General features: G+C 40.1%; 1 protein-coding gene across 3 annotated transcripts in view; it reads left to right on the top strand.

Annotated features, from left to right (window-relative positions):
• The window catches only part of dock11 (dedicator of cytokinesis 11), a 72,051-nt gene that overhangs the window by 37,067 nt on the left and 10,301 nt on the right, over positions 1–24,683 (top strand). For all 3 annotated transcript variants that reach the window (XM_051943815.1, XM_051943814.1, XM_051943816.1), the window contains 18 exons: positions 1,870–2,051; positions 3,555–3,668; positions 4,565–4,640; positions 5,710–5,798; positions 9,408–9,528; positions 9,753–9,819; positions 9,999–10,046; positions 10,387–10,532; positions 15,794–15,909; positions 16,169–16,306; positions 17,656–17,838; positions 18,222–18,335; positions 18,794–19,009; positions 20,510–20,567; positions 21,670–21,776; positions 22,026–22,148; positions 23,536–23,649; positions 24,263–24,409. In XM_051943815.1, the coding sequence (XP_051799775.1) occupies positions 1,870–2,051; positions 3,555–3,668; positions 4,565–4,640; positions 5,710–5,798; positions 9,408–9,528; positions 9,753–9,819; positions 9,999–10,046; positions 10,387–10,532; positions 15,794–15,909; positions 16,169–16,306; positions 17,656–17,838; positions 18,222–18,335; positions 18,794–19,009; positions 20,510–20,567; positions 21,670–21,776; positions 22,026–22,148; positions 23,536–23,649; positions 24,263–24,409 (2,159 nt within the window). The remainder of the gene's footprint in view (positions 1–1,869; positions 2,052–3,554; positions 3,669–4,564; positions 4,641–5,709; positions 5,799–9,407; positions 9,529–9,752; positions 9,820–9,998; positions 10,047–10,386; positions 10,533–15,793; positions 15,910–16,168; positions 16,307–17,655; positions 17,839–18,221; positions 18,336–18,793; positions 19,010–20,509; positions 20,568–21,669; positions 21,777–22,025; positions 22,149–23,535; positions 23,650–24,262; positions 24,410–24,683) is intronic.

The raw sequence follows: 24,683 nt of genomic DNA, 5'->3' as shown, positions 1-24,683 counted from the left end.
CTGCCTTTTTCCCTCTTGGTCTGCCTGTCTGTCTCTGTTATTAGAGGAGATAATTGCAGATGGTTCCCAGGCTGCATTGTGTGTTTACAGCATTGTTTCAAAATTGCGCGTCATTGTTTCTGTTGAAATTGTCAAATTCTCATTTCTAGAAGCCTGTCTTTCTGATTCCTTTAAATTTGTGACTCTTTTCTAAATACACAGAATGAATATTTCTAGCATTGCAGATTCCTAATATAGATGAAATTATTTTAATTCCTCTCTGTTTTGAGTGTTGTGGAAACATTAATGTCTGAATGAATGTGTTACGTGGGTTTGATACTCTGTTGCATTGGTGTTGCACTTTGAATGATTGAATTTGTCATTGTTTGCCTCTGTGAAACATTGCAACTACTGAACAATACCAGTTATGGTGCATATGCTTAATTATTTGTTGTGGTGTTAATGCTGTCTTTATTTTTATTGTTGCCTGTTTGATACTTTTATTGTGAAACACTTGTTTTTAAAGATGCTAAATCTTTACTTAATTGTGTAAGAAGCAGAGGTGGAAAAAGTACTGAAAAAATGTAATTGAGTAAAAGTATCTTTACTTTGTTTAAATTCTACTCTGAGTAAAAGTACCCATCTAAAAATGTACTTGAGTAAAAGTACAAAATTACTTCATTTAAAATGTAATTTGAGTACAAGTTACTTCGTTACTTTCATTTATTTAATGCAAAAAAAGGATGAGTCACAGGGCCAGGTTGGGAGTCAAATTCGGCCCGGGACTTTTTGGACCAGACTAGCCCACCTGTGCACCCCCCCGACCTCTTCAACAGAGTCTTGGTTGGCACTAAAAATTATGACATAAGACAACAAACCTTTGAACCTTTGAGTGTTTAATAATTACTCACATACAGTATACTGCTGAAGTGGAATCACTGCAATGCAAATACACACATACACTACAACTTCAGAACAATTTTGAAAATTACAATATATTACAGTTTTATCGCTAATTAGCGATAACTAGTTAGTATGCTAATTTAATATTTATCTCTCTCTCTCTCTCTCTCTCTCTCTCTCTCTCTCTCTCTCTCTCTCTCTCTCTCTCTCTCTCTCTCTCTCTCTCTCTCTCTCTCTCTCTCTCTCTCTCTCTCTCTCTTTAGCTTTGTGAGGACCGGCCGCTGATCTATCCCATTCGGCCGCAAATGGATAAATAAACAAAATGATTTAATAAATACCAGTGGACCGGCCCATCGGTCAAACGACCGAATTACATAACGCTCAATCCGCTCTTGATGAGTCATGAATAAAGTTCAGCACAAGTTGTTTTAATCAACTTTGAGGCGTATTAAAGTGCACATCCACACTTAAAAAAGCTCAGCTGAGCTCAGTAACATGATCCCCAACACAAGGAAAACAAGGACAGTCACAACCTGTACTGTATAGTGCAAGGCAAGGTCACGCAATTGACGTTCAGTTCCGGGGACACAGTGGTTTTCTGCCTGCATTTAATTTTTTTCACTATCAATATTGTACTCAGTAACGTGAGGGGTTTCAAATGTAGCGAAGTAAAATACTTGGGTCAAAATGTAATTGAGCAAAAGTAAAAATTACGCATTTCAAAAACTACTCTGAAAATTACAAATTACTCATAAAAAGTACTCAATTACAGTAACGTGAGTAAATGTAATTCGTTACTTTCCACCCCTGGTAAGAAGTAGGTGAAGTTGGATTTCTAACTCATGCAAAGTTAGCTAGGGTGTTAACAAAGATCCCAAGAAAAACTGGGAAACTTTTCCCAGTCAGCACCTCATTTTTTTTGTTTAAATTTTGTTAAAATCAGCTCATATTGATGTACTAAGACCTGCTGTCTTGCATCAACCACAGAGCAGAGTCTGGAGTTCAGCTTGACTGAGGAATACTGCCGTAACCATTTCCTCGTGGGGCTGCTGCTGAGAGAAGTGGCCGAGGCTTTGCAACAAGGGCCTGAAGTCAGGCAGCTGGCCGTGAGCGTTCTCAAGAACCTCCTGATTAAACACGCCATGGATGACCGCTACACAGCATTCAAGGTGAGGCAAGGCAGGACCGATGGAGTCACTCTGTGATAAGGAGGATGATAAGACGAGCACAAGCAAGAGAACAGAAATCAGAAAGAAATGGGACAGGAAAACGGGAGAAACTATGACTCACTCAATGGTATTTTTGGGGCTAATGCACAGAAATGAGTGAGTCAGAACTTTAGAATGTTGTACGTGTTATCACTTGTCTTGGTCATGTCAAACTCAGTTTCACTTTTTTTTTATCCTCAAGCAACAGAAATCCACTTTGTGTAATTATGTTAATATCCACAGCCTGTCCAAAAACTAAGGTGCCACTTGGATTTAACTAAGCAAATGCGTAAGATTCTTTTATTGCTTAAGTACTGCAGTGATGAATACGTTTCAGCTGCGACAACTTATTTAACCCTAGCTGATGCAGTGAGGAGCTTCTCATTTCTTATACGACCATGTTGGAAGACATATTCTGCAATCATGGCAAGGATGTTAATCTGTCTCAGAAGTTTTAAGGAAATTTCTGAAACTAAAATCGTGTTAAGAACTGTCCAGCGCTTTATTATAACCTGAAGAATAGTTGGGGAGCCATCATCTTAAAGGAACAAATGTGGTCGGAGCAAACTCTTCGATGATCGTAGGAGATCAACAGGTGAATTCATGGCTATGTTTAATAGTGAAAGTTAGAGCATTTCCACAGGGAACTCAAAGAATTGGGACTAAACAGCTGTAGCTATAAGGAAAAAAACACTAATCAATGAGACTAATCAGATTAAAAAAGGCTTCAATTTGCTATGTAGCATAAAGATTGGACTCTGGAGCAATGGATGATGATCTGAGTGCAGATTTACCCTGTTCCAAAGTGATGGGGGCATCAGGGTAAGAAGAGAGGAGGATGAAGTGATGCACTCATCATGCTTGGTGTCTACAAACCTGCGGGTGTTAGGGTTATGATCTGGGGTTGGTCAGGTTCAACAACGTTATGCTCCCATCATCAATATAAGATCTTGGTAGAAAATGAATCTCTGGGCAGGAATAAATGCTGTGACATTGCAGAAGCTTATCAGAATGATGCCGCAGTGAATGAGTGCTAAGGGCGGTCCAACGAAATATTAATGTGACTTTTTGTTTGGATAGATGGTATAGAAAAACACAATAAGGTATAAATGTGGAAATTAATCAAATATATATTTTTTTATAATAGTGTACATTTCCAGAAAATATCCCTCCCCAAAAAATTAATATTACAAGGTCAGACCTGCCACCAAATTAACTGATTGTTCTTTCATGTCAGTTTGTCTTTTTGGAGCAGAACATTATTGTCCATACTATAAATGTTAGTGTGTGCTCTCCCCTCAGTGAGATAATAGTGTCTGTTATGCAAACAAGCTAGAATCCAGACTGTATTAACCGCAGTACTCCTCTATCTTAGCATGTCATTTTATCTGTCTCCATGAGTTCATGTCATGCAATTCAACAGTATTTATACATGAGTGATTATAAAAATGCTAATCTTTTCAGAACCAGCAGGCCAGGATCTGTTTGCTGTACCTGCCACTTTATGAGCTGCTCTACCAGAACCTGAAGCAGCTGTCTGCTCAGCCACTCACCTCCAGCCCTGGGCTCGGCCTCAATGTGAGTCCCATGACACGCCGCTCTCCCTCTTCTTCTGCGGTTTCAGCCTCTGAGCCATGAAAAATCAGATTTAAAAAATAATAATACCTTTTTACCCTGTGTGAACCTATTTTTCTCTGCAGGATAAATTCCTGCATTTCTAGAGAGAAGACAAGCATGAATTTTTGCACAGTTTGTCAAGTATTGAAAGATAGAAATAAAAAAAAAACTTGTCTCAACATGTGCAGTATGTTACCAAATCTGGAAAAAAAACTGGAGATCAACATTCTATAGATGCTTCAATATTCATATTTTTACTCTTAAAAACGAGGGATTTTTCACACTACTCTGCACTTCAGCTCCAAAGATGCCTCACTAGTCACTTCAAACAACTTGCGCCTCTTGACTATAATGTATTTATTTTATCGATCCAGCATGTTTTATTTTCCTCTCAATGTCTCTTGCCGTCTCCGGTCTGCTCTCGGTTAATTAACAGTGACTTGCAAACTTGCAATGCTGTATGCAAGTTTTGAGTAGAAATAGTTTTGTTTTTTTTAATTAGGAAATGCAGGCAGACTCCACAGCTATGGAAGAACCTTATTGTCCAGTAAAAAAGAAATGTGATCCATGTACAAAAGCATCTTGAATCGGTAACATGGGAAGATTCTTTTCAACCACAGATGAACAACAGTTTAGCGTCCATGGAAACATGAGTCATACAGACAACCTTAGAGTTCAGTTTTAATTAAAGCTTCATGTGAGATCTGTCAGAAGATATAATTGTGATAGATTAATTTTGAATTTGCTGTTGCATATTATTTCCGCTAAAGTTTTTGAGAAGTAAGCCTTCAGCACACATCAGTTCATATCTTAACATCAACGTTCACATTCACTTCTCCCTTGTTGTGGCTGTTCAGGGTTCCAGAGATGACCTGATATCCACCAGTTCCTCCGACAGCAGGAGAATCAGCACTGCAATTGAGAAAGACCACGGTGAGTTAAGAGCCACAGATAACGGCACAGTGCATATGGCGTGTAGCCTCTTCCTGTTTACAGATTATTTATCATCAGCAGAGGCCCTCGGCACCGCGGCTACAGAGCAATATTTATATTACACACCATTTTCTCCATTAGCAGCACTCTGTGTGAAAGCAGCCGCTCTATGCCAGACACGAGTACTCTGTACATTATCGTTTTTTACTGCTTGGGATTCAGTAGCACAGACGTCCTGCCACTTAACCGAGCCTGACTCCTCTGCAATCGGTGCTGAAGACTTTTTGATTGATTTGTGTGTCATTCTCTTGATGATCGTATAATAAAGTTGCAGAAAACTGCTCTAACTTACAGAGAACATGAGTGTTGTGTTTTCAGTTTTTTTTGGATATTTTACAGTTCACATGAACTTTGGTCACCATCATCTGTAATCCCTGTGGTGAATAGTAATCAGACTGGATGCTGATTAAACGGTTGTTGAACTGAGAAGATTGTGTGACTAAGACTAACCCTTGAAGATCTCCTGTTGTACTTTATAACCTCTCAGTGTGTTGTTGATGGGAGTGTTCCAGACATGTGGTCTTGCATTTCTAAATAGTTAGCAAGACTCACATTTAAAACAAGCAGCTGTGACAATCAAAGCAGGAGAAGCTGAGATGTTTGGACCTTTAGTCTCCCATATGAATCCTCCACACTCCTAAAAATGACAAAACTAAGCTTCACAGACCTCCTGGATCACAGAATACCTTAGACAACTGGCTCCGTAGTGTTTCCCAAGAGCTGTCGTCTGATCCTGCTGTGTATAACCAAGAGCTTCCTTTTGCTGGATGGTTTATTCAGACCTGTTTATCCACAAGCTCTCATGTTATCAACAGGTGTTATCAGTGAAGTATACAGCACTTTGACGTGTCAATACGTCCGTTGTCTATTTTTTATAATCCAGTGTCCCCTTAAATTCACAACTGCACTTGAATTGTTGCCACGAAATTTGCCCATTTTACCACCGAAGAGCTTTTAAAAATCATATCGGTGAGTATAATTTGACAACTCTGCACTGTGTTGCCTCCAGGTCAACCCGTTCAAAACGGCCACGTCGTGAGGAGAGAGGACTCCAGAAGCTCTCTGTTTATGGATCCAGGAACACCAGACAGCATTGAGGTGAGATCATTTCACATTACACCACTGGCAAACACTTTTAAGAGGCCTACGGTAATTAGAATTCGGACTGCTGAATTCCAGTAATGCTAAATTCTTCTGATTCACCAGATTCATTTCACACGCGAGGAGGCCAAAAAAGAAGTGCTTGTTTGTGTTCGTTTCCTTGCTTAAGGCTGTGTATAATTGTGCGTTGCAGAGATTGTAGCAAGTCAGACACCCAGGGCATAAAACAACTTTTTCCTTGTTGCAGCTCTAACTGTCTGCATGGAGAGGTAAACTGTCATGTCCCTGAAAATATTTTTGGTTTGGTGTGGGGTGTGTTTTGAGCAGCACAAACGCTACTGAATGATCAGAGATGGCCTCTTGAAGGATTATATAATAGTAATACTACAGGCAACAATGTATTTTTGGGATTCTGTACCTCACGTGCATACAGCTATTTACCCAAGTTTACAGAATATAAATTGTGATTCTGGTACAGAGATGTTGGTTACTTAGACTTTGAGAATGCAGATTACTGACGCCCCGATCATAAGACGATCTGCACCGTGTTTGTGTTTGAAGCTCCTGTTGTCCTGCGGGTCAAAATTGACCCGTTTTAAAGTTTAAAAATGTGGAAAGAAAATATATTTTCACAGTGGCACTTCTGATGTCCACATTTTCAACCTTTTTGGAAATATTTGAACATTTTTTTTGGTGGGGGAAAAAGAAATGTTGAAAATGTTTCTTGAGAACATTCCCAAAAAAATCAACCAAAATCCATTGAATTTCACTGGATTTTGGTTGATTTTTTTTTTTTTTTTTTTTTGTGAATGTTCTTAAAGAAAATATTAGAAGTTTTGCTGATATATTTGTAACCATTTTAGATATTTTTCAGATTTTTCTGGAAGATTTTTACTCATTTTTTTGAAAATATTTACAAGAATTTTCTTGCCACATTTGAGGGATTTTTTTTAAAATAAAACTTTTAAGGGAAACTTTTAAGGAATTATTGGAGTTTTCTTCCTGAAGGTTTTACAAATTTTCAGAAATTTGGGGAATTATTATTTTTTTGCTGAATTTTTGGATTTTTTTCAAACAAGGAAACAATTTTTTTTTTTGGCGCCTGTAAATGAGGACAACAGGAGGGTTAAGAGACAGTGACAGAGGTGAAGATAAGGTGTTACGTGCACACAGCTTTGGCAACTGCACGCATTGTTTTTATAACTTCATTGGAATCTTGCAATGTCACTTCTCGCGTGGCCTGTGTTGTCACCCAAAGAGCTGTTTTTCAGCACTTCTTGTTCTGCCTCCATTCTCCGAGTCTTATCTTCCATCGGATTTAGCTCCTTGCCATGACCTATCATTCATATACTGTTTCACTGGGACAATCCACCATTGCATTTGGCTTTTGAGTTTCCAGAAAGTCAGCTTCACATATGTAAACAAACTGGTGTGAAGCAGAATTAAAAGAAAATTGGACAGGGGTGTGGTGTCTCTGACCCTTCAAATCTTGTGGTAGCTCTCAACAACCTGGGGCTCCTATAAGGAACTGCAAATTGAAACAAGCAGACGACGTATGCAGACCGATATGAAAGTGCTTTCAGTCTGCATTTTGATTAAGAATAGCAGTGACGCTGAACCACGGCTTCCACTCAGAAGTTAACTTTGCAAAGCAACAATTAGGCGAGGGTAAAGTAACAGACAGATGGAGGTAATCTGAGCTCTTTAGCTACTTAAAACAAGTGTGTCTGGAGTAAAAGATTGCTGAAAAGAACAGCATGCTAATTAAAGCACGGTGGTGGAAGTTTACTGCTTTCGGACTCTATGACAGGAAGTAGCAGAGGAAATGCTATGCACAGACAGGAAGACTGGATTTCAGTAAATATCAAAGCATTCAAGATGGTGGTTTCCTGCAGTCAGTTAAGAAAATGAAAGTAAAACTAGTGTACCGTTTTCAACAGGACAATGATCCCAAGTAGACATCATAACTGTCTACTAATTGTTTAATGTAGATCTTAATCAGCACTAAAAATCTGTGGAGGGATGTTTAGGGAAGTGCAAGGCGGCCTGTAGCATATGGAAAAGTGGGTGAACGTTCTTCAGTCAAGCGTCGAAGGGCTCTTAGCTGGCACTGGAAAACATCTGCAAGCTGTGATGAACTGGTTGTTGCCCAGCACAAACTTACTAGGGTTCAAGTATGAAAGATATTTTTATTGTTAGGACATCAACAATTTAAGAAAAAAAAGTTTTTATTTGCCTCACTTCACTTTCAGTATCAATATAATCTATTATTTGCCTAAAAACTTTGCACTAACCTTTTGCTTTGTTGCAGTTTAAAGGGTCGACATAAGATTTGTACTGTTTTTGTGATAATGAGGGGGGTCAGCCACACACTGTTTTGGATCCACAGCTAAAGTCTCAGCTGTATTCTCTCATAACAAAGCTTTTCTAGAAAAATAATGTAGAAAAACCCCATTTTGTTGCTTTTGAACAGTGCTACTGTAGCATGTAGTGTCTGCTGTCCGAGCACATGGCCAACATTACAAACCATTTACTGTTACTCTTTCGTAACTTTGGCCAATTCAGTGAGACTGAATTGGAATTGCAGATGTGCTCGGTAGGTTTGCACTGGAAAACATGGCTTGTTCATAGAAACTCAGGCTTTTAGCTGGCAATGCTGAATGCACATCTGCGTAAATAAATACATGTGTGTACATGCTGGTTTAGAGAGAACTGGAAACACATTGGTTCAAGCATTCTTCACTGGTAGAACTTGAGATCACAGCATCAGGTTCTCGGAATATTAGCCATAGCGAACATGCAGATGTCTCCACTTGAAAGCTTCCAGATGTAAACAGTTTTAATTTTTTCAGCCACACCTTAAAGGTGGACATTTCTACTTAATTTTCAGTTGGTCGTAAACGCACTCTCCAGCTGCTGACAGTACTCGGATGGGACAGCTGTGTCTCTAATTAGGAAGCAGCTAGCTCATTAAAGCTGCAGAAGGCAGAAATCTGAAAAAGGCAAAAAAAAATTCAACCAAAAACTTAACATTTAAACCCTGAGTATCTAACACTTCACAATAGAGGCTCAGTATTCTATAGCCTGAAGTGAAATGTTGCCAAAACGCACTGTTTCCGCACCTCCCACTTTGATTGAAGTGATGGCGTTTTGATTTCCAGGTAATCCCGAAGACATCAGGTTATTCATGAAAGCCACACATTAGATCCACCAACATCAGCTGTTCAACTTCGGTGTGTGAGGATATAGTAAAGCTTTTCAGACAAAGATAGATAAAGATATATACTGTAAATTCAGTACAGTGTCTGTCTAATGTAAGTCAAACCACATGGTATACGTGGATCAACTGGCAAACAGACAACCCGTGAAAGCTGCTCAAATGAAATCACATTGAAATAAATGACAATTTATTACAGCATTAGTCTCATTACTGAATAGCCATGCATTGTTTTTCTTCCCGTTTTGAAAGAGCTACTTCAGTAGGAATAAAATTCTTTTGTCCTGAGAGCCACAGACTGGGATGGGAAGTCAGGAAGAGCTGAGAGATGAGCAGAACCAACTGAGTAAAGTTTAAAATGTCTGTTTCTGTGCGTTTTGTTGTTCTAGCTGCAGAGACGTGGCTCCACCATGAGCAGCAGCACGATGCCTCCCATCGGCAGGTTGGGACATTATGAGATCAAAGGCCTCCTGTTCTCCTTCCTGCACATTGTCAAGACCTTGTCAGAGGGTCAGTGATGATCAGTCGCTGCACTGCACAGACAGACTTACGTTGTCCATACTCTGTTATTACCTAACTGTTTATTCTGCTAGTTTGAAATGGAGTCTATACAGATATTTGCCTTGGCTATGATTGCTTTAAAATCATGCTGAACTGTTCATTCAAAATTTCCTCCCCCTTATAAAAATAAAATAAAACAAGTGTTGGGTGTTTGAATTTCCTTTTGTCCACAGAAACTCTGATGGCCTACTGGAACAAAGTCAGCCCTCAAGACGTCATGAACTTCCTCAGTTTACTCGAGTGAGTAGTGTGTGAAAGAAAGTGGTTCTCACAACATACTGGCATGTTGAAACCTGTTAACCGTTTCTTTAACGTCATCTAAAATCATATCCTTTTCCCTAAAAGCAGTCCTCTGTCAGATGTCATATAGTGTGACATGCAAAAGACAACTTATGTTTACTTTTTCACTCCCCTTGCAGGGTCTGTCTGATTCAGTTTCGTTATATTGGAAAGAGGAACATTGGCAGGTGAGGCTGGAAAACGACAGCAGCTCTTATCAACTCCTCATACCTGCTTTATCTGTCACCATCTGAAATCTGAAACCCACTTATGTCTAGTGCAGTTACAGAGAAGCACAATTGTCTTGACACATTTCATAGAAATTCTAGTGTAATGTGTTTGCTAATAATCCATTTGTGTGTCATTAATTGTGAGCATTTACTCTGCGTCAGTTGTTAATATAATAGAAAGCTTCAGCTGCAGGGTTTCATTTCCTCCCTGTCTTTTTCTTTCTTTCTTTCTTTCTTTCTTCTCTGTTGCTTTCAAACAAATAAATGCACTCTCTCTTTGGGTCGATGCATTGCTCAGGAGCCAGGAGGTGTGTGTGTCGAAGCTGTTCTCCTCAGAGAGGAAGTCTCAGACGATGCCAGCAATCCGTTGCAACCGAGCCAGCCTAATGCAGACTAAGATACACCAGTTCAGCACCATGGAAGCCTCCCTCACTCTCAACATAGGTAACTCACCAGTTCATATGCAAAACTTTAGGCCAAACTTTGGGTTTATGTTTCTGGCAAAGAGCTGACAAGTAACTGTACGTCTCAACAGGTCATGCAAAGCTTTACCAGATTTTATAGACAAGCCTGACCTTAAATTCATGAAAAAACTATGGTAATAAACTTTACATAGACACTTGCATCCACCGAGGTTCATATCTTCTTCTTGTAAAATACACAAAACGTCTGAGAAAACACCAGTTTTAGGGCAGAGCAGCAGTTTCCAAACCTCAAGTAGGGAAGTTGATTACTTCAACTTGGACCAAATTAAATTTCAGGGTGGAAACATGAGTCTTATTGAGTTTTGTTTACATGTGGAACAAAGTTTTCTCTGACAGGCGGATTTGGAGAAATTAATTGAGGTGACAGCCTGATGAGTGATTTCAGGAAAGCTGATCTCACAAAGCTGGTTTATACTTTGCAAAGGTCTGTGATAATCAAACACAGGTGTTGTTAGAGACACACAATGAGCCGTTTTAATACCTTAAACAAATAAACCTACACCAAGGATCAACACTAACCTTGTATCCGAGTAGAGACTAAACCACTATGCTGTTTACGGAGGTACCTGTTAGACTGAACCAGCCAATTGAGTCTCAGGCTTTGCTAGGCGTACTTTATGTCGCTGAGCACATCCTGTCAAGCTTAAAGGCTTCCGTGAACATCGTGTGATGGATCTGTTGCCATTCCAGATTAATGCTGTTGAATCCGCACCGGAACTTTGCGGTCTCTTGCAAAGAATGAAGCAACAAGTTGACCTGCATGTTGACAATGCTGCTTAGATGTGCAGCACATGCTTTCAGTTGGTCGCTGCGGAACAATGCCCCAAATATACAGTGCCTTGTGAAAGTATTCGGCCCCCTTGAACTTTTCAACCTTTCGCCACATTTCAGGCTTCAAACATAAAGATATAAAATTCTAATTTTTTGTCAAGAATCAACAACAAGTGGGACACAATCGTGAAGTGGAACGAAATTTATTGGATATTTTAAACTTTTTTAACAAATAAAAACCTGAAAAGTGGGGTGTGCAATATTATTCGGCCCCCTTGCATTAATACTTTGTAGCGCCACCTTTTACTGCAATTACAGCTGCAAGTCGCTTGGGGTATGTCTATCAGTTTTGCACATCGAGAGACTGAAATTCTTGCCCATTCTTCCTTGCAAAACAGCTGGAGCTCAGTGAGGTTGGATGGAGAGTGTTTGTGAACAGCCGTCTTCAGCTCTGCCCACAGATTCTCGATTGGATTGAGGTCTGGACTTTGACTTGGCCATTCTAACACCTGGATACGTTTATTTGTGAACCATTCCATTGTAGATTTGGCTTTATGTTTTGGATCATTGTCCTGTTGGAAGATAAATCTCCGTCCCAGTCTCAGGTCTTTTGCAGACTCCAACAGGTTTTCTTCCAGAATGCTCCTGTATTTGGCTCCATTCATCTTCCCATCAGTTTTAACCATCTTCCCTGTCCCTGCTGAAGAAAAGCAGGCCCAAACCATGAGGCTGCCACCACCACGTTTGACAGTGGGGATGGTGTGTTCAGGGTGATGAGCTGTGTTGCTTTTACGCCAAACATATCGTTTTGCACTGTGGCCAAAAAGTTGGATTTTGGTTTCATCTGACCAGAGCACCTTCTTCCACATGTTTGGTGTGTCTCCCAGGTGGCTTGTGGCAAACTTCAAACCAGACTTTTTATGGATATCTTTGAGAAATGGCTTTCTTCTTGCCACTCTTCCATAAAGGCCAGATTTGTGCAGTGTACGACTGATTGTTGCCCTATGGACAGACTCTCCCACCTCAGCTGTAGATCTCTGCAGTTCATCCAGAGTGATCATGGGCCTCTTGGCTGCATCTCTGATCAGTCTTCTCCTTGTTGGAGGTGAAAGTTTAGAGGGACAGCCGGGTCTTGGTAGATTTGCAGTGGTCTGATACTCCTTCCATTTCAATATGATTGCTTGCACAGTGCTCCTTGAGATGTTTAAAGCTTGGGAAATCTTTTTGTATCCAAATCCGGCTTAAACTTCTCCACAACAGTATCTCAGACCTGCCTGGTGTGTTCCTTGGTCTTCATGATGCTCTCTGCACTTTAAACAGAACCCTGAGACTATCACAGAGCAGGTGCATTTATACGGAGGCTTGATTACACACAGGTGGATTCTATTTATCATCATCAGTCATTTAGGACAACTTTGGATCATTCAGAGATCCTCACTGAACTTCTGGAGTGAATTTGCTGCACTGAAAGTAAAGGGGCCGAATAATATTGCACACCCCACTTTTCAGTTTTTTATTTGTTAAAAGAAGTATAAAATATCCAATAAATTTCATTCCACTTCACGATTGTGTCCCACTTGTTGTTGATTCTTGACAAAAAATTAAAATTTTATATCTTTGTTTGAAGCCTGAAATGTGGCGAAAGGTTGAAAAGTTCAAGGGGGCCGAATACTTTCACAAGGCACTGTACATTAAAGCTAGAACAAGCCTGTGCGTGTAAACACAGGATTAAACTGTGTAACGCTTGAATGGTATTGTACGTTGAGCTTTTTTTTCTTGAAGAGATGGTTTGACTTGTTTGCTCTTTTATATGCTTAATTTGTTGCTCAACTTGCCTGTGAAACAATAACGCAACAAAAGCGATCTACGTGTCCCCATAGATTGCAGTGTTGCATGTCTCTGACCTCGCTGTTTTGCAATTTGATGAGAAATGAGTTGCTGATGTTTCAGACGAGATGCGTGCTAATGATAAACTTTATCAAAAAGTTGTGCAGGATGTTAAGTTCACCAACTTTCTTCAACACGCATGATCACTCTCGTTTGTTTAAATGAATCCATGAATGCACTTGCAAACCAAACGTCTCACAAACGATGTAGCATTGTAAACATCAGCTTTTTCTTACACAAGTGAATCTAGTAAGAAAAGAATCTTAGTCAAACTAAATGGACGACTACACACAGAGTACATGAATGTAAAAGGCTAGTTTTGCAGCATATAAAGTGATGTTAACCTCCTTATTGTATGCTGAAATGATGGCGCCAAACTTTAAGCAGACCACTGTGCATCTGCCCATCAGCTCATGATTTCAGTACAAGAACTTCTGAAGAATATAACAAAAACAAATGGGCTTATTTTTATATGATCTGCCATGTTGCTTGCAGAGCGGTGTATGTGCATGTGACCTTTAGAGAAATGCAGCCTCACTGGCACCTTCTTTAAAAGACAATGACTCTGAGGAAACCTTCAGCAAATATTGACCAAGTCAGATGGAGCTGGTTTGCTTGTTTTGAATTAGTTTAAAGTTATAAAACCATATGGGTGATTCCAGATACTTTGTTCTTTCTCCCACCAAAAATACTGGATGAACTTTAAACTGGAAGCCTGTTCATGTAGCGCTAGAATTTGTTTGAATGTGAGCATATTGTCCAAGCAGTCATCCAGCTTCCCTGCAGACTACAGCCTCAAGTGAGTCATGGATTTGTTCCCCATTGCTACGCGAACCTCGCACATACACTGAAAAGCCAATAAAAATGCAGTTAAAGTTGCTGAGATCTCAGAGCCAAAGTGTGTGTGGATGTGCACTGGAGCATGTGTTTGTGAAAGTAGCTTCAATTATATTCGTTTGTGTGTATACCATTAGCAATCATGTTGCAAGGACAGAATCTGTTTTGGTAAAGTTTTGAGCGACTGCTTTCTGTTCAGACAGCAGATTTCTAATAACGAATAGAATAGATAACTTTATTGGCTGTTCCAAGTAAAATAGAAATTCGCCTTTTGTCACGGCCGAAAGACAAAATTTAAAAAAAACACACTCAAACATTGAAAGCACCCTCACACATTAAAAACACCGTACAATAAATTTAAAAATAAAATATCTAGAAACACTAAAACCAAAGTGCAACCTGTTTTGTGTTAAGAGGAGCTGTTAGCCTAGCCGCGCTAGACAACCCACGGCAACGAATTTAATTCTCTGCCAGGGTGGGTCTAGTTACCCTCCATAAGGCTCGAGGTTGGATGCTCCTAAAACTGGCCGGGCGAATCACCATGAAGTGTAGAGTCAGAAGGCGGGCGTAACGAAGTGACGACAGAGGCGCGACGATTCTGACAGAAACAACCGGAAACAACTAGCCTAGCCGCGCTAGACAACCCACGGCAACGAATTTAATTCTCTGCCAGGGTCGACAACAAAAACGACAACAATCGTTGAGCTCCATTAGCACCGACTCTGAATAATCTTTCTGTTAACATGTCTGTAATATACTTGAGCTTCACCCATTGACTGTATAAATAAGGCTTCACCGAACTACCGTATCCTCTGATTTCCGGCGCTCTAGGAGCCTATTCGTTGCGCTGATTGGTTGTATACCTACCCAATTGCTGCAGAGTGATTTGATAGACAACCTTTTAGCCCGCCTCCCTCCCTGTCGAGTGTGCCCAGGCCCTTGTGTCTTCAGAGCATGGGTGTAGCGCGGCTAGGCTAAGGAGCTATTGCAGAGGGGATGAAATTTTTTTTTTTTTTTTTTTTTGTAAGTGTTTTTCTTTCCCAGTGGGGTTCTGTAGTATCTGCCTGATGGTGGAGGGGATGTGAGGGGTCCTGAGTGATGAGGGTGGCTTTCGTCATCACTGAGCGTCCGTACAGTTCACACAGAGGGGATTGGGCTGTTTGAGTGGTTTTACTGGCCGGATTTATTATTCGGGAGCGTTTCGTTTTGCGTTTGATGGTGAGGAAGTTGAACCAGGTTGAGATGCTATACGTGAGGATGGGTGACTTATAAATGAGGGTTGAAATGTCTTTGCTGATTAAAGAAGTGAGCTTCCTGAGCAGGTGGACAAACTGTTGAGTCCACGCATTGTCTAAAGGAATAGGCAGGTGTCAATCTCTGTCCTGAAATATTTAAAACTCCCCACCTGCTCCACAGACAGACTGTGGATCTTCAGGGGTTGGAACAGGTCTGGGCTTTTCCAGAGGACCCACAGCATAGTTCTTTAATCTATAGTCAATGTAGGATAGAGATGACTGTTCTAATGTAAAAGAATCCTGCTCTGTGAGGTATCGGGCTGAGTATCGTGGACATGATTCTATGTCCTTTTTTGTTTTCTTCTAAAGATTATTTGCTCATTAAACAGAGACAGGAAATGTGGCCTTAAGTGAATAATGAATTTGTTGGTATTAGCACTATTAGTATTCACTGTACCATAACGTGTTTTTCTCTGTGTATGTGTTTTAGGGACGGGACCATCAGAAGCAGAAATCCATCATCAGGCTCTGCTGGAGGGCAACATCTCCACCGAAGTCTGCCTTAGCGTCTTGGATGTCCTTTCTCAATTTACTCAGTGTTTTAAGGTCAGCACATACGCACACAGACCCCAATGATGTAAAATAAATTCGCCAGAAGTGACTCAAATCTTTAAACAATGGCAAAAGGTGTGTGCATGTACACTTTAGCATGTGTTTGAAATTATGGAAAATGTGCGTTTGTGTTTGTACATTTTGGTGTTACTCATGGTGTCTGAACTGAACCTGTTTTTGGTTAAAGTTGGAGGTGGGCCAACTGCGTCAGAAGCCAAATTCATGTGAGTCAATGTTCTGTTCTGTAAATCAGACCCAGCTGCTGGACAGCGACGGTCACAACCCCCTGATGAAGAAGGTGTTTGACGTTTACCTGACCTTCCTGAAAGTCGGCCAGTCAGAAGCTGCTCTCAGACACGTCTTCGCCGCGCTCAGAGCTTTCATCAACAAGGTGTGTCTGCACATTCGTACACACAAATGCAGCAGTAGTGAAATCAGCAACGGATGAAGATAAGATAATGTTTTGTTTTGTTTTTTTGAATGATGCTGCTTCGATATACATTTTTGCACTTTGGACATTGCCGAGAAATTAAACCGAAGGGATGTATGTTATATCATTAACACAGTCTCTCACTATACAACTACTAATGTTCAAAACAACCCACAAGAATGCACTGTTCTGCTGACGTGAAGTGATTCCTGTGTTTGCTTGTCACTGCTGCCAGGTTTCCATATTCGCATGTTAGCCGTAGTTCTCTTGAGTTGCTGTATTTTTAGATTTCCTATTTACATCATTTATTTAAGCAGTAGAAACAAACTACTTGCTGTCAGGCTAGTGAGGGAACACTCATAGTTCCCAAGAGAGGGGGCCACCCACTTCCCAGTGTTATTTCTGTGATAGCATCAGAAGTATCAGTGCTGGCTGCTTGTGTGATGAGTCAGAAAAGGAAAAGGGGAGCCTCTGTTCTGGCATGTTTTTGGTGTTACAGTAAGAGCATGAAGGTTGCTGACGGTAAATGTCTTCCTTGGTAAATAACATCACTGCCAAAATGCAAACAGTCCAGCTATGAGGTGTCAGATATTTGACTTGATAGCTGGAGAGTCAAAGAGTGGAAACAACTCACATGTTCAGATGTGTTCTCCTGAAGTCTTGCAATAAATGTCAGACATGCGCTCAATGAGCTGCTGCCGTACCTTCTTACTCAAAGTGTTATCTGCAAGACTGAGCCAGTCAGATGAGCCTCAGGCTTTCCAGAACATTTTTTACGTCTTTGATCACCGTGTATAGTTGAAAGGCCACTGTGAGTTTCACATCATGGATATGGGGCAATGCCAAGATTATTGCCACAGTATGCAAAATCCAAACTGAGTCAGAAAGGAGCTGAAGGGGCGACTCTGTTCTGGTCTCTTGGATGATGAACATGCTTGTTCAAATGCAAGATAATCCCATTCTTTGAGGTATCGGGCAGAATATCAAAAATATGGCTGATTTTTTTTTTTTTTTTTTTTTTGCATGTTTGTCTTTATTAAACAGTGACAGGAGGTAAAATACTCTTTAGATTTGGGCCAGCTGGGAATCAAGCCTGACAAGCAACTACTGGGCTCTGAAAAAAAGAGCTGACATTAAACTGTGATCCCTGATATGTGATATTACATTAGTTTCCATTAGAGCTTTTCAGTTACATATCCCCTGCTTATTTCTAATGACCCACTGCCATTTTTTGTACTTATTTATTATGTTTTGCGCCATGTATCGAAACCCAGCGCTGCACAGAATCTGATTTTACGTTGTCCCATCAGTTCCCGTCGGTGCTGTTTAAAGGCCGTGTGACGCTGTGCGAGGCTCTTTGCTGCGAAGTGCTGAAGTGTTGCGTCTCCAAGTTGGGCTCTCTGAGGGCCGAGGCGTCTACCTTGCTGTACCTCCTGATGAGAAACAACTACGAGTACACCAAGAGGAAGACCTTCCTACGCACACACCTGCAGGTGAAGCAGAATATTTACTTAGACATGCCCAACGATCAAAATTATACTTTCTGCATTGAAATTTCACCTTTGGCCTTAAGCTTTTAGTTGAAACACACTCCTTTGAGTACTTCTTTTGCTTTTACAAGGCGGGAAAAGAATGTGAAGAGGCGGTTTATACAGTTTAAACACAGATGGCATGCTGAGTTTCTGGCTCCTCTACTAACAGATTAGCAGAAGGCAGTCCGGCTCTCCATTAGCTCTAACTGGACTGTGTCAAGACATAAATCATTTAAACCATTTGATTTGTTTGTGTTTCGTTTTCTCATTCTCCTCGCCCGCTCTATTTCCTCCCCTGCCCTTCTCTCTTGTTCTTTTTCTTTTCTATCCGTCCGTCTGCGCAGATCATCATCGCAGTGAGCCAGCTGATCTCCGACGTGGCGCTGTCTGGCAGCTCACGCTTCCAGGAGTCTCTCTCCATCATCAACAACTTTGCAAACAGCGACAAGGCCATGAAGGTATAGTAGAAGTCAGCAAGACCAGCACAGGAGAGCCAGTCCAGCTGTTAAAGTAATGTAATTTAGCTGCAAAATAAGACGATAAAATACCAGCCGTATCGAAACCAGGAGATGATTCAACCCATATATTTAAGAAAATCTGTCTGTGATCAAGTCTGTTTTTTGTCTTACTTTAAATCAGTCTGTAAGCCCTAACTGTCATCACAGTGCAGACGCACAAATGAAACAAGTCAACCGATGTGCTGATCATGAATTTGATCCTCTATTTCACAATAAAAGCACTTCCAAAGACCAGCAACCAAACAATTGGAATTAGCTGAGTAGATTTAACATAATGACTTTAGCTTTGCTATTATATGTGAACCACATATGAAAACATGGCCCTGCATGTGTTTTCTTTGAGAGTTGATCATGTTTTCACTAGCCTGTGTGTTATCGCTCATGTCTCTAAAATACAGTCCACAGCGTTCCCCTCAGAAGTGAAGGGTCTGACTAAGCGGATCCGTACAGTGCTGATGGCCACGGCCCAAATGCGGGAGCATGAGAAAGACCCAGAGATGCTGCTGGACCTCCAGTACAGCTTGGCAAGATCCTACGCCAGCACCCCTGAACTGAGACGCACATGGCTGGACAGCATGGCCAGAGCACACCTCAAAAATGGAGATCTCTCTGAGGTATCAACAGGAAGACTGTGAATAAACGGTTTCACATCACACACCTACCTCTTTCTTTTGAAATTTTCTTTGTCTATCAGCTGTTGCTATGAAAATAATGTTGAAAGGCAGCTCCTGCTTTTCATTTGCACACAGTAACAACACAAAACAAGTAACGAGTGGTGCCTCATGGGAGGATTTTTTTAATTGAGTGAGCCACACTGAAAGCCTGCGGAATATCTGAGCCACATTTAGAGTCAGTCCTTTAGCTGTAAGTTTTGTTTCTCCACTGCCGAATGGAAAGTGTTGCCGTCACAAATAAAAAAGATGCTGTATAATTCAAAAAATAGCCAAAAAAAGTGTAGCAATTGCAGCTCCGCTACACTGTAATAACATGACCACACTGTGGTACTGTATGAGAAAGTGAAGTCAAAGTTTGTTCTTTTATTGTGATGAAGCTTCAACATGAGTTTATTCAGTTACTGAAAAGTAAACAATGGCTCATTTTTCCTGTTGCAAGTAAACAGGAAAGGCTTTCCAGGATTTACATGATGTAACAGCAGTGAGAGTGACGCTTTGTCCAGTCGCAGTGCTCGGTCAGAAAGAAGTTCAAGGGAACCCCACATAATGGAACAGGAAGATCAAGAATCAAAGATCAAGATTGAGTTCTTCCGGGGAGGTCCAGCTGATATACTTGTTCTGATTAAAAGCATTCATTTATTTATTTTGATTGCAGTTCATGTTTATAGCAAGGCTAAGAGGACTTTTGACAAACAGGAAAGACAAAACTGCAGTGCATCAAACCCAGCTTGTATAATGCATTAAATTAGTTTGCAGTTTTATGCAACATTTCATTTCATTGCTTCATTTTATTTTGCTTTTTTAGATTGTCTTTATTTAATTCTATTATAGTTGATTTTCTCAGTTTATTTTTCAGATTTTTATTCATATTTCATTTTTATTATTTTTTTGCTTTTATATTTATTTGGTTTAGTAACTTTATGGTGCTTTTAATATTTGCATGATTTTTAATTTTTTTTATTACATTTTCACTTTTTTTCACAATAAAGTAAAATTTTAAAAAATAAGTTCCTCTCTTTGAACCAAAAAGGAATTACAGACTATCAAGCTGTGACGCAAAATCATGACACTCAGTATCTGTAAGAACACATTTCTGTAGAGATGAAAGAAAACTCAAATAACTGCAGGAACAAAAAGCAATTAAATGGTTTCACTTGGCAGCTTTCAGGCCTTCCTTGTATGTCGATTAACAGGTAATAAAATGCCAGCTTAGATGGTAGGTGTGGCTCACAGTGGGATAATTTACGACCTGAGCAGTTCAAGGCAAAAAGCCTTCAATCACACTGACAAGAGCAGTTGGTCACTGTAAGAATGTGCCAAGGCTGCAATATTACAGATCACTGTTGGAGTGGCAGATTGAACTTTAAACTTTGCATTCATATAAAGCTGCTTTTTTTTCTGTCAATGTTCACTAAATCAGTTGTTTTTTTGTCTCCACAGGCTGCCATGTGTTATGTGCATGTGGCTGCACTGGTGGCAGAATACCTGCACAGGAAAAGTAAGGCCACCCTCCATTACACACACATGCAAACATTACTTTTAACCTTTATTTGAGGCTTACACACAGAGCGCAGTGGTGGAAAAACGTTTTCAGACACCCCATGCGTTTGTGAAATATTGCATTAACGATCACTCTTAGATCTTCAAGTGCAATAGCTTTTAGTCCAGTCACAGCCCTCATACTAAACAAATCCTAAAAAAATCCATTAAAAATGTAAAATCGATTGGTTGCATACAAATGCGTAACAAATTTTGAGTATTGGGTCGTTTTGGTGTCAGAACTCTCACACTGAAACTGTCAGGATTTTAGTTTTGTTAGTTTTTCTTGTAAACAATTAACCCAAAGTTCAGGTTAATAAAGATGCTGCTGATTGAACCACTAAACAAAGATTTAAATGACTGATTTAACTGAAATTGTGTGCAGATGACTGGGCACAACGATACAATGCAGCTAAATTTCACCGTAAACTATGCATGCTCTTTGCACAGTATTACTATCCTAGAAGATTTCCTGCACTTGTGATGAAAGATTTGCATGTTTGTTTACAGATACAACATGCAAACTCTCCGCAGACTGAAACCATTGTACTAGCACAGCGACATCTCTCAAAGACAAAGCCTCGTAACGCTGTTCCCTTTTTCTGTGGCCATTTTTTATCTATGCAAAACTTCCTTTCAAGTAATCCTCTAAACAAATGTGAGCCGATATCTTTGAGGAATGCTGAAAGACAAAGATGGTTTGTGAGGTACAGCAGTTGGTTGACGCCAACGGTTATCTCTTAAAACATGTATTCGATGTCTAAACCACAGGCAGCCGAATGTAGACACTGCGTCTGCTTTCATCAAGTATTTTATTATTAGGTAGTTACAAGACACAGGGACGGAAAATATTTTATCTCTTCCGACACATGTTTGTACAAAGCCAGTTCCTCAAAGTGACATAGGTGTGAGCATAGATCTTCCCATTTTTGTTGTTTTTTTTGGAGCCAGTTGCGTGTTTTAGCCTTAAAAAATGCAGTATTTGGTATAAAAAAATGTTCTTTTGGACATTCATGTGAACTAGTTTCTCTCTCTCTTGTCTGTGATGTTCTTTTTTTCAGAGCTGTTTCCCAGCGGCCTCGCAGCTTTTAAGAAGATCACATTCAACATTGACGAAGAAGCTGCCATGAAGGAAGACACTGGAATGCAGGATGTCTATTACACTGAGGTGTGGCCTTTGGCATGAATTGTGAAGCGCCAAAAATACACGAGCTAATTGTGCTATCCAGAGACTCTGATTTGACCTCAGACAAACAAATTCTACCTTTTTGTACAGCTGTTTCTACTAGTGAGAACTTTGTTTACGTTTCTCATCAATAATATTTTATAGTATCTTCTGTACGTTGGACTTCAGTGTATATTGTAGTTGTATAAATGTGGATATTTGTTAAAAAGAGAAACACTTTTCCATTTTTAGGAAGTATTGGTTGAGCATCTTGAGGTGTGTGTGGAGGCCCTGTGGAAAGCTGAACGCTATGAGCTCATCACACACATCGCCAAACTCATCATCCCCATTTATGAGAAGCGTCACGAGTACGAGGTACTGTACTGTCATACTTACTGTCTCCTGAGCTCTCAAATATGTTTGGTGGCCTAGACATAACACTGTTATACACTCATCGATAAGCTCACTGGATTTTAAGTTTCGTACTTTCTATTGTTTGCTTGACCTTACATGAAAGCAGCCGCTGCGCTTGCACAACAAACTCCAACTCAAGGGAGTTAGAACGTCATTCCATTCATCCAACCGTTTTCTATTTTTATTTATACCTGCTTAACTGGTTCAGAGTCCTAGAGGCCTTGAGTCTGCCTTTGCAAACTGGATTAGACCGACTCCCTGAGATAATGTGATTTTACATCGATGAGCTTCAACAAGAGGACCCCTCAAAGAGGAATCACATAATGTTGATTTTCTGTCGCAAATACATTAAAGTGGTAGTAAGTTGTCAACTCTTTTAGTCCGTGTGTTGGAAGTAGGAGAACGAGGCAAGTGTAGAGACCTGAGTGACTTTGACAAAGGCCAGATCAGTATTTCAGTAATCAGGCGTGTGTAGTGGTGAGTGTTGGGTGTCAGTGGGAAGAACCATGAGCCAGTCACAGTCTGCAGTGGGACGTGCTGGAACAAGTCTATCTGCGTCAACTCATGACTCCTAAAACTTAAAGCAGGGGTGTCAAACGTGCGGCCCGTGGGCCAAAAGCGAGCCGCCAGAGGGTCCAATCTGCCCTGCGAGGATGACTTTGTAAAGTGTGACAATTACACAGAAGATATTAACTGCAAATTGTAGATTTATAAAGCTATAAATTTAAAATGATGTCCAGACCATGGCAGGTTGTTTTGATCATCAAGTAAAATACCATGTTGCTTATTTTTCTTTTGTCATTTTGTCTCATTTTGTAATATTTTGTCTTGTTTTTGTTGTTTTGTTTTTTGTCTGACCTTTGTCGTTTGTCTCATGTTTTTGTTGTTGTTTCTCATTTTTGTAGTTTTGTATTTCCTTTTGTCCCGCTTGTTTTTTTCTCTGATTTTCATCATTTTATCTTTATTTTATTGTTTTTGTCTCGTTTTTGTCATTTAGTGTCTTTTTTTGACTTGCTTGTGTCATTCGTCCATTTTTTTGTTGCTTTGTGTCTCGTTTTTGTAATATTTTGTCTCATTTTTGTTGTTTTTTTTTGCCTTTTATCGTCTGACTTTTGGCGTTTTGATCATAAAGTAAAACACTAGATCATTCAGTTCCAGATACCTGTGACTAAATGTTGTGTTCCTTTGTAGATACTCTGTGGTCTGTAAGTTGCAATGTGGAAATGACAAACTGAGGCACAACATTGCTAAGTTGCATAACTAAAATTCAGGTTCTTGCTCAGCTCAGCTGCTCAGATAAACAAACGATTGCATCCCAGCTCTGATAGCGTCTGTCTTCTCGTTCCAGAAATTAAGCCGGCTGTACGACACACTTCACAGAGCCTACAATAAGATAATGGAAGTGATACAATCAGGCCGAAGGCTGCTTGGGACATACTTCAGAGTGGCCTTTTATGGTCAGGTGAGGTCAACAGGCTGCTTAAGTGTGTCATTGCCCAGCATGCAATGCAGGTTTGGTTTGCACAAACAAGGAAGGCAGGTTGAAGCAGCTGTGCTGCTTTCTAAAAAGCTGAGTGAAGTGGAATGTAAATAAAAGGGGTGTGGTGATTCATTATTCCTTATTCAGTCAAGTACTTGATTGCATTTAAAAAAAAAAAAAGATATCTACTCTATCACAATATATCACCAAGTGATGCAGTTGCAGCTGTTGAAATACAAAGCTGGATTTTCAGTGTCTAGTTAATAAAGTAACAGAATATTGAGCAAATGAAACCACTTGTTTGTTGGATTTTGCTGTGCCTTCATGTTAACCATGGCTGTCACATGTTTGGTCTTATTTTAGTGATTTCACAGGCACCAAAATGAATGTTTAATATAATATGCACATTAGTGAAATGTTTGTCAAAGTAAAATAAGTAGAGTGACAATTGTAGTTCCATAAATTAAAGCTTTGATAACACGGCAACGAGGAGGTTCAGATGTTGTGGAAATTAAGCAAATAAGAAGCAAAGCAGATTTTTGATGTTTCTTGCAGCAGATTTAAATGAACAGCCTCTCTTTGGTTTTCTGAACAGGGCTTCTTTGAGGAAGAGGATGGGAAAGAGTACATTTACAAAGAGCCCAAACTGACCGGTCTGTCTGAAATCTCTCAGCGCCTCCTGACACTCTACGGGGAGAAGTTTGGGCCAGAAAATGTCAAGATAATCCAGGACTCAAACAAGGTGCTGTGAGTTAGAGGAGACATTTGGAATAACTACTTATGATATGACATTTTTGTAACTTTTCATGGCAAGTTGACTTATGAGCTGAAATCATGTCAGATGGAAAATAATTATTTTGGCTTTGCTGCTCTAGTTTTGTTTATTTGAAAAATATCAATTGTTCAGCCGACTGTGGGAAATGTTCACTTTCCAACCCATGCTGGTTTCATGGAGTCCCAGTTGGTGGCTTGAAAAGTCGTTTCTTTGGCTGCTCTTATTGTGTGCATCCAGAAGT

This window comes from Acanthochromis polyacanthus, chromosome 23 (assembly GCF_021347895.1).
Source record: "Acanthochromis polyacanthus isolate Apoly-LR-REF ecotype Palm Island chromosome 23, KAUST_Apoly_ChrSc, whole genome shotgun sequence".
NCBI classification, from domain to species: domain Eukaryota; kingdom Metazoa; phylum Chordata; class Actinopteri; family Pomacentridae; genus Acanthochromis; species Acanthochromis polyacanthus.
The sequence above is the reverse complement of the archived record's forward strand: the minus strand, read 5'-3'. Positions and strand labels throughout refer to the sequence as shown.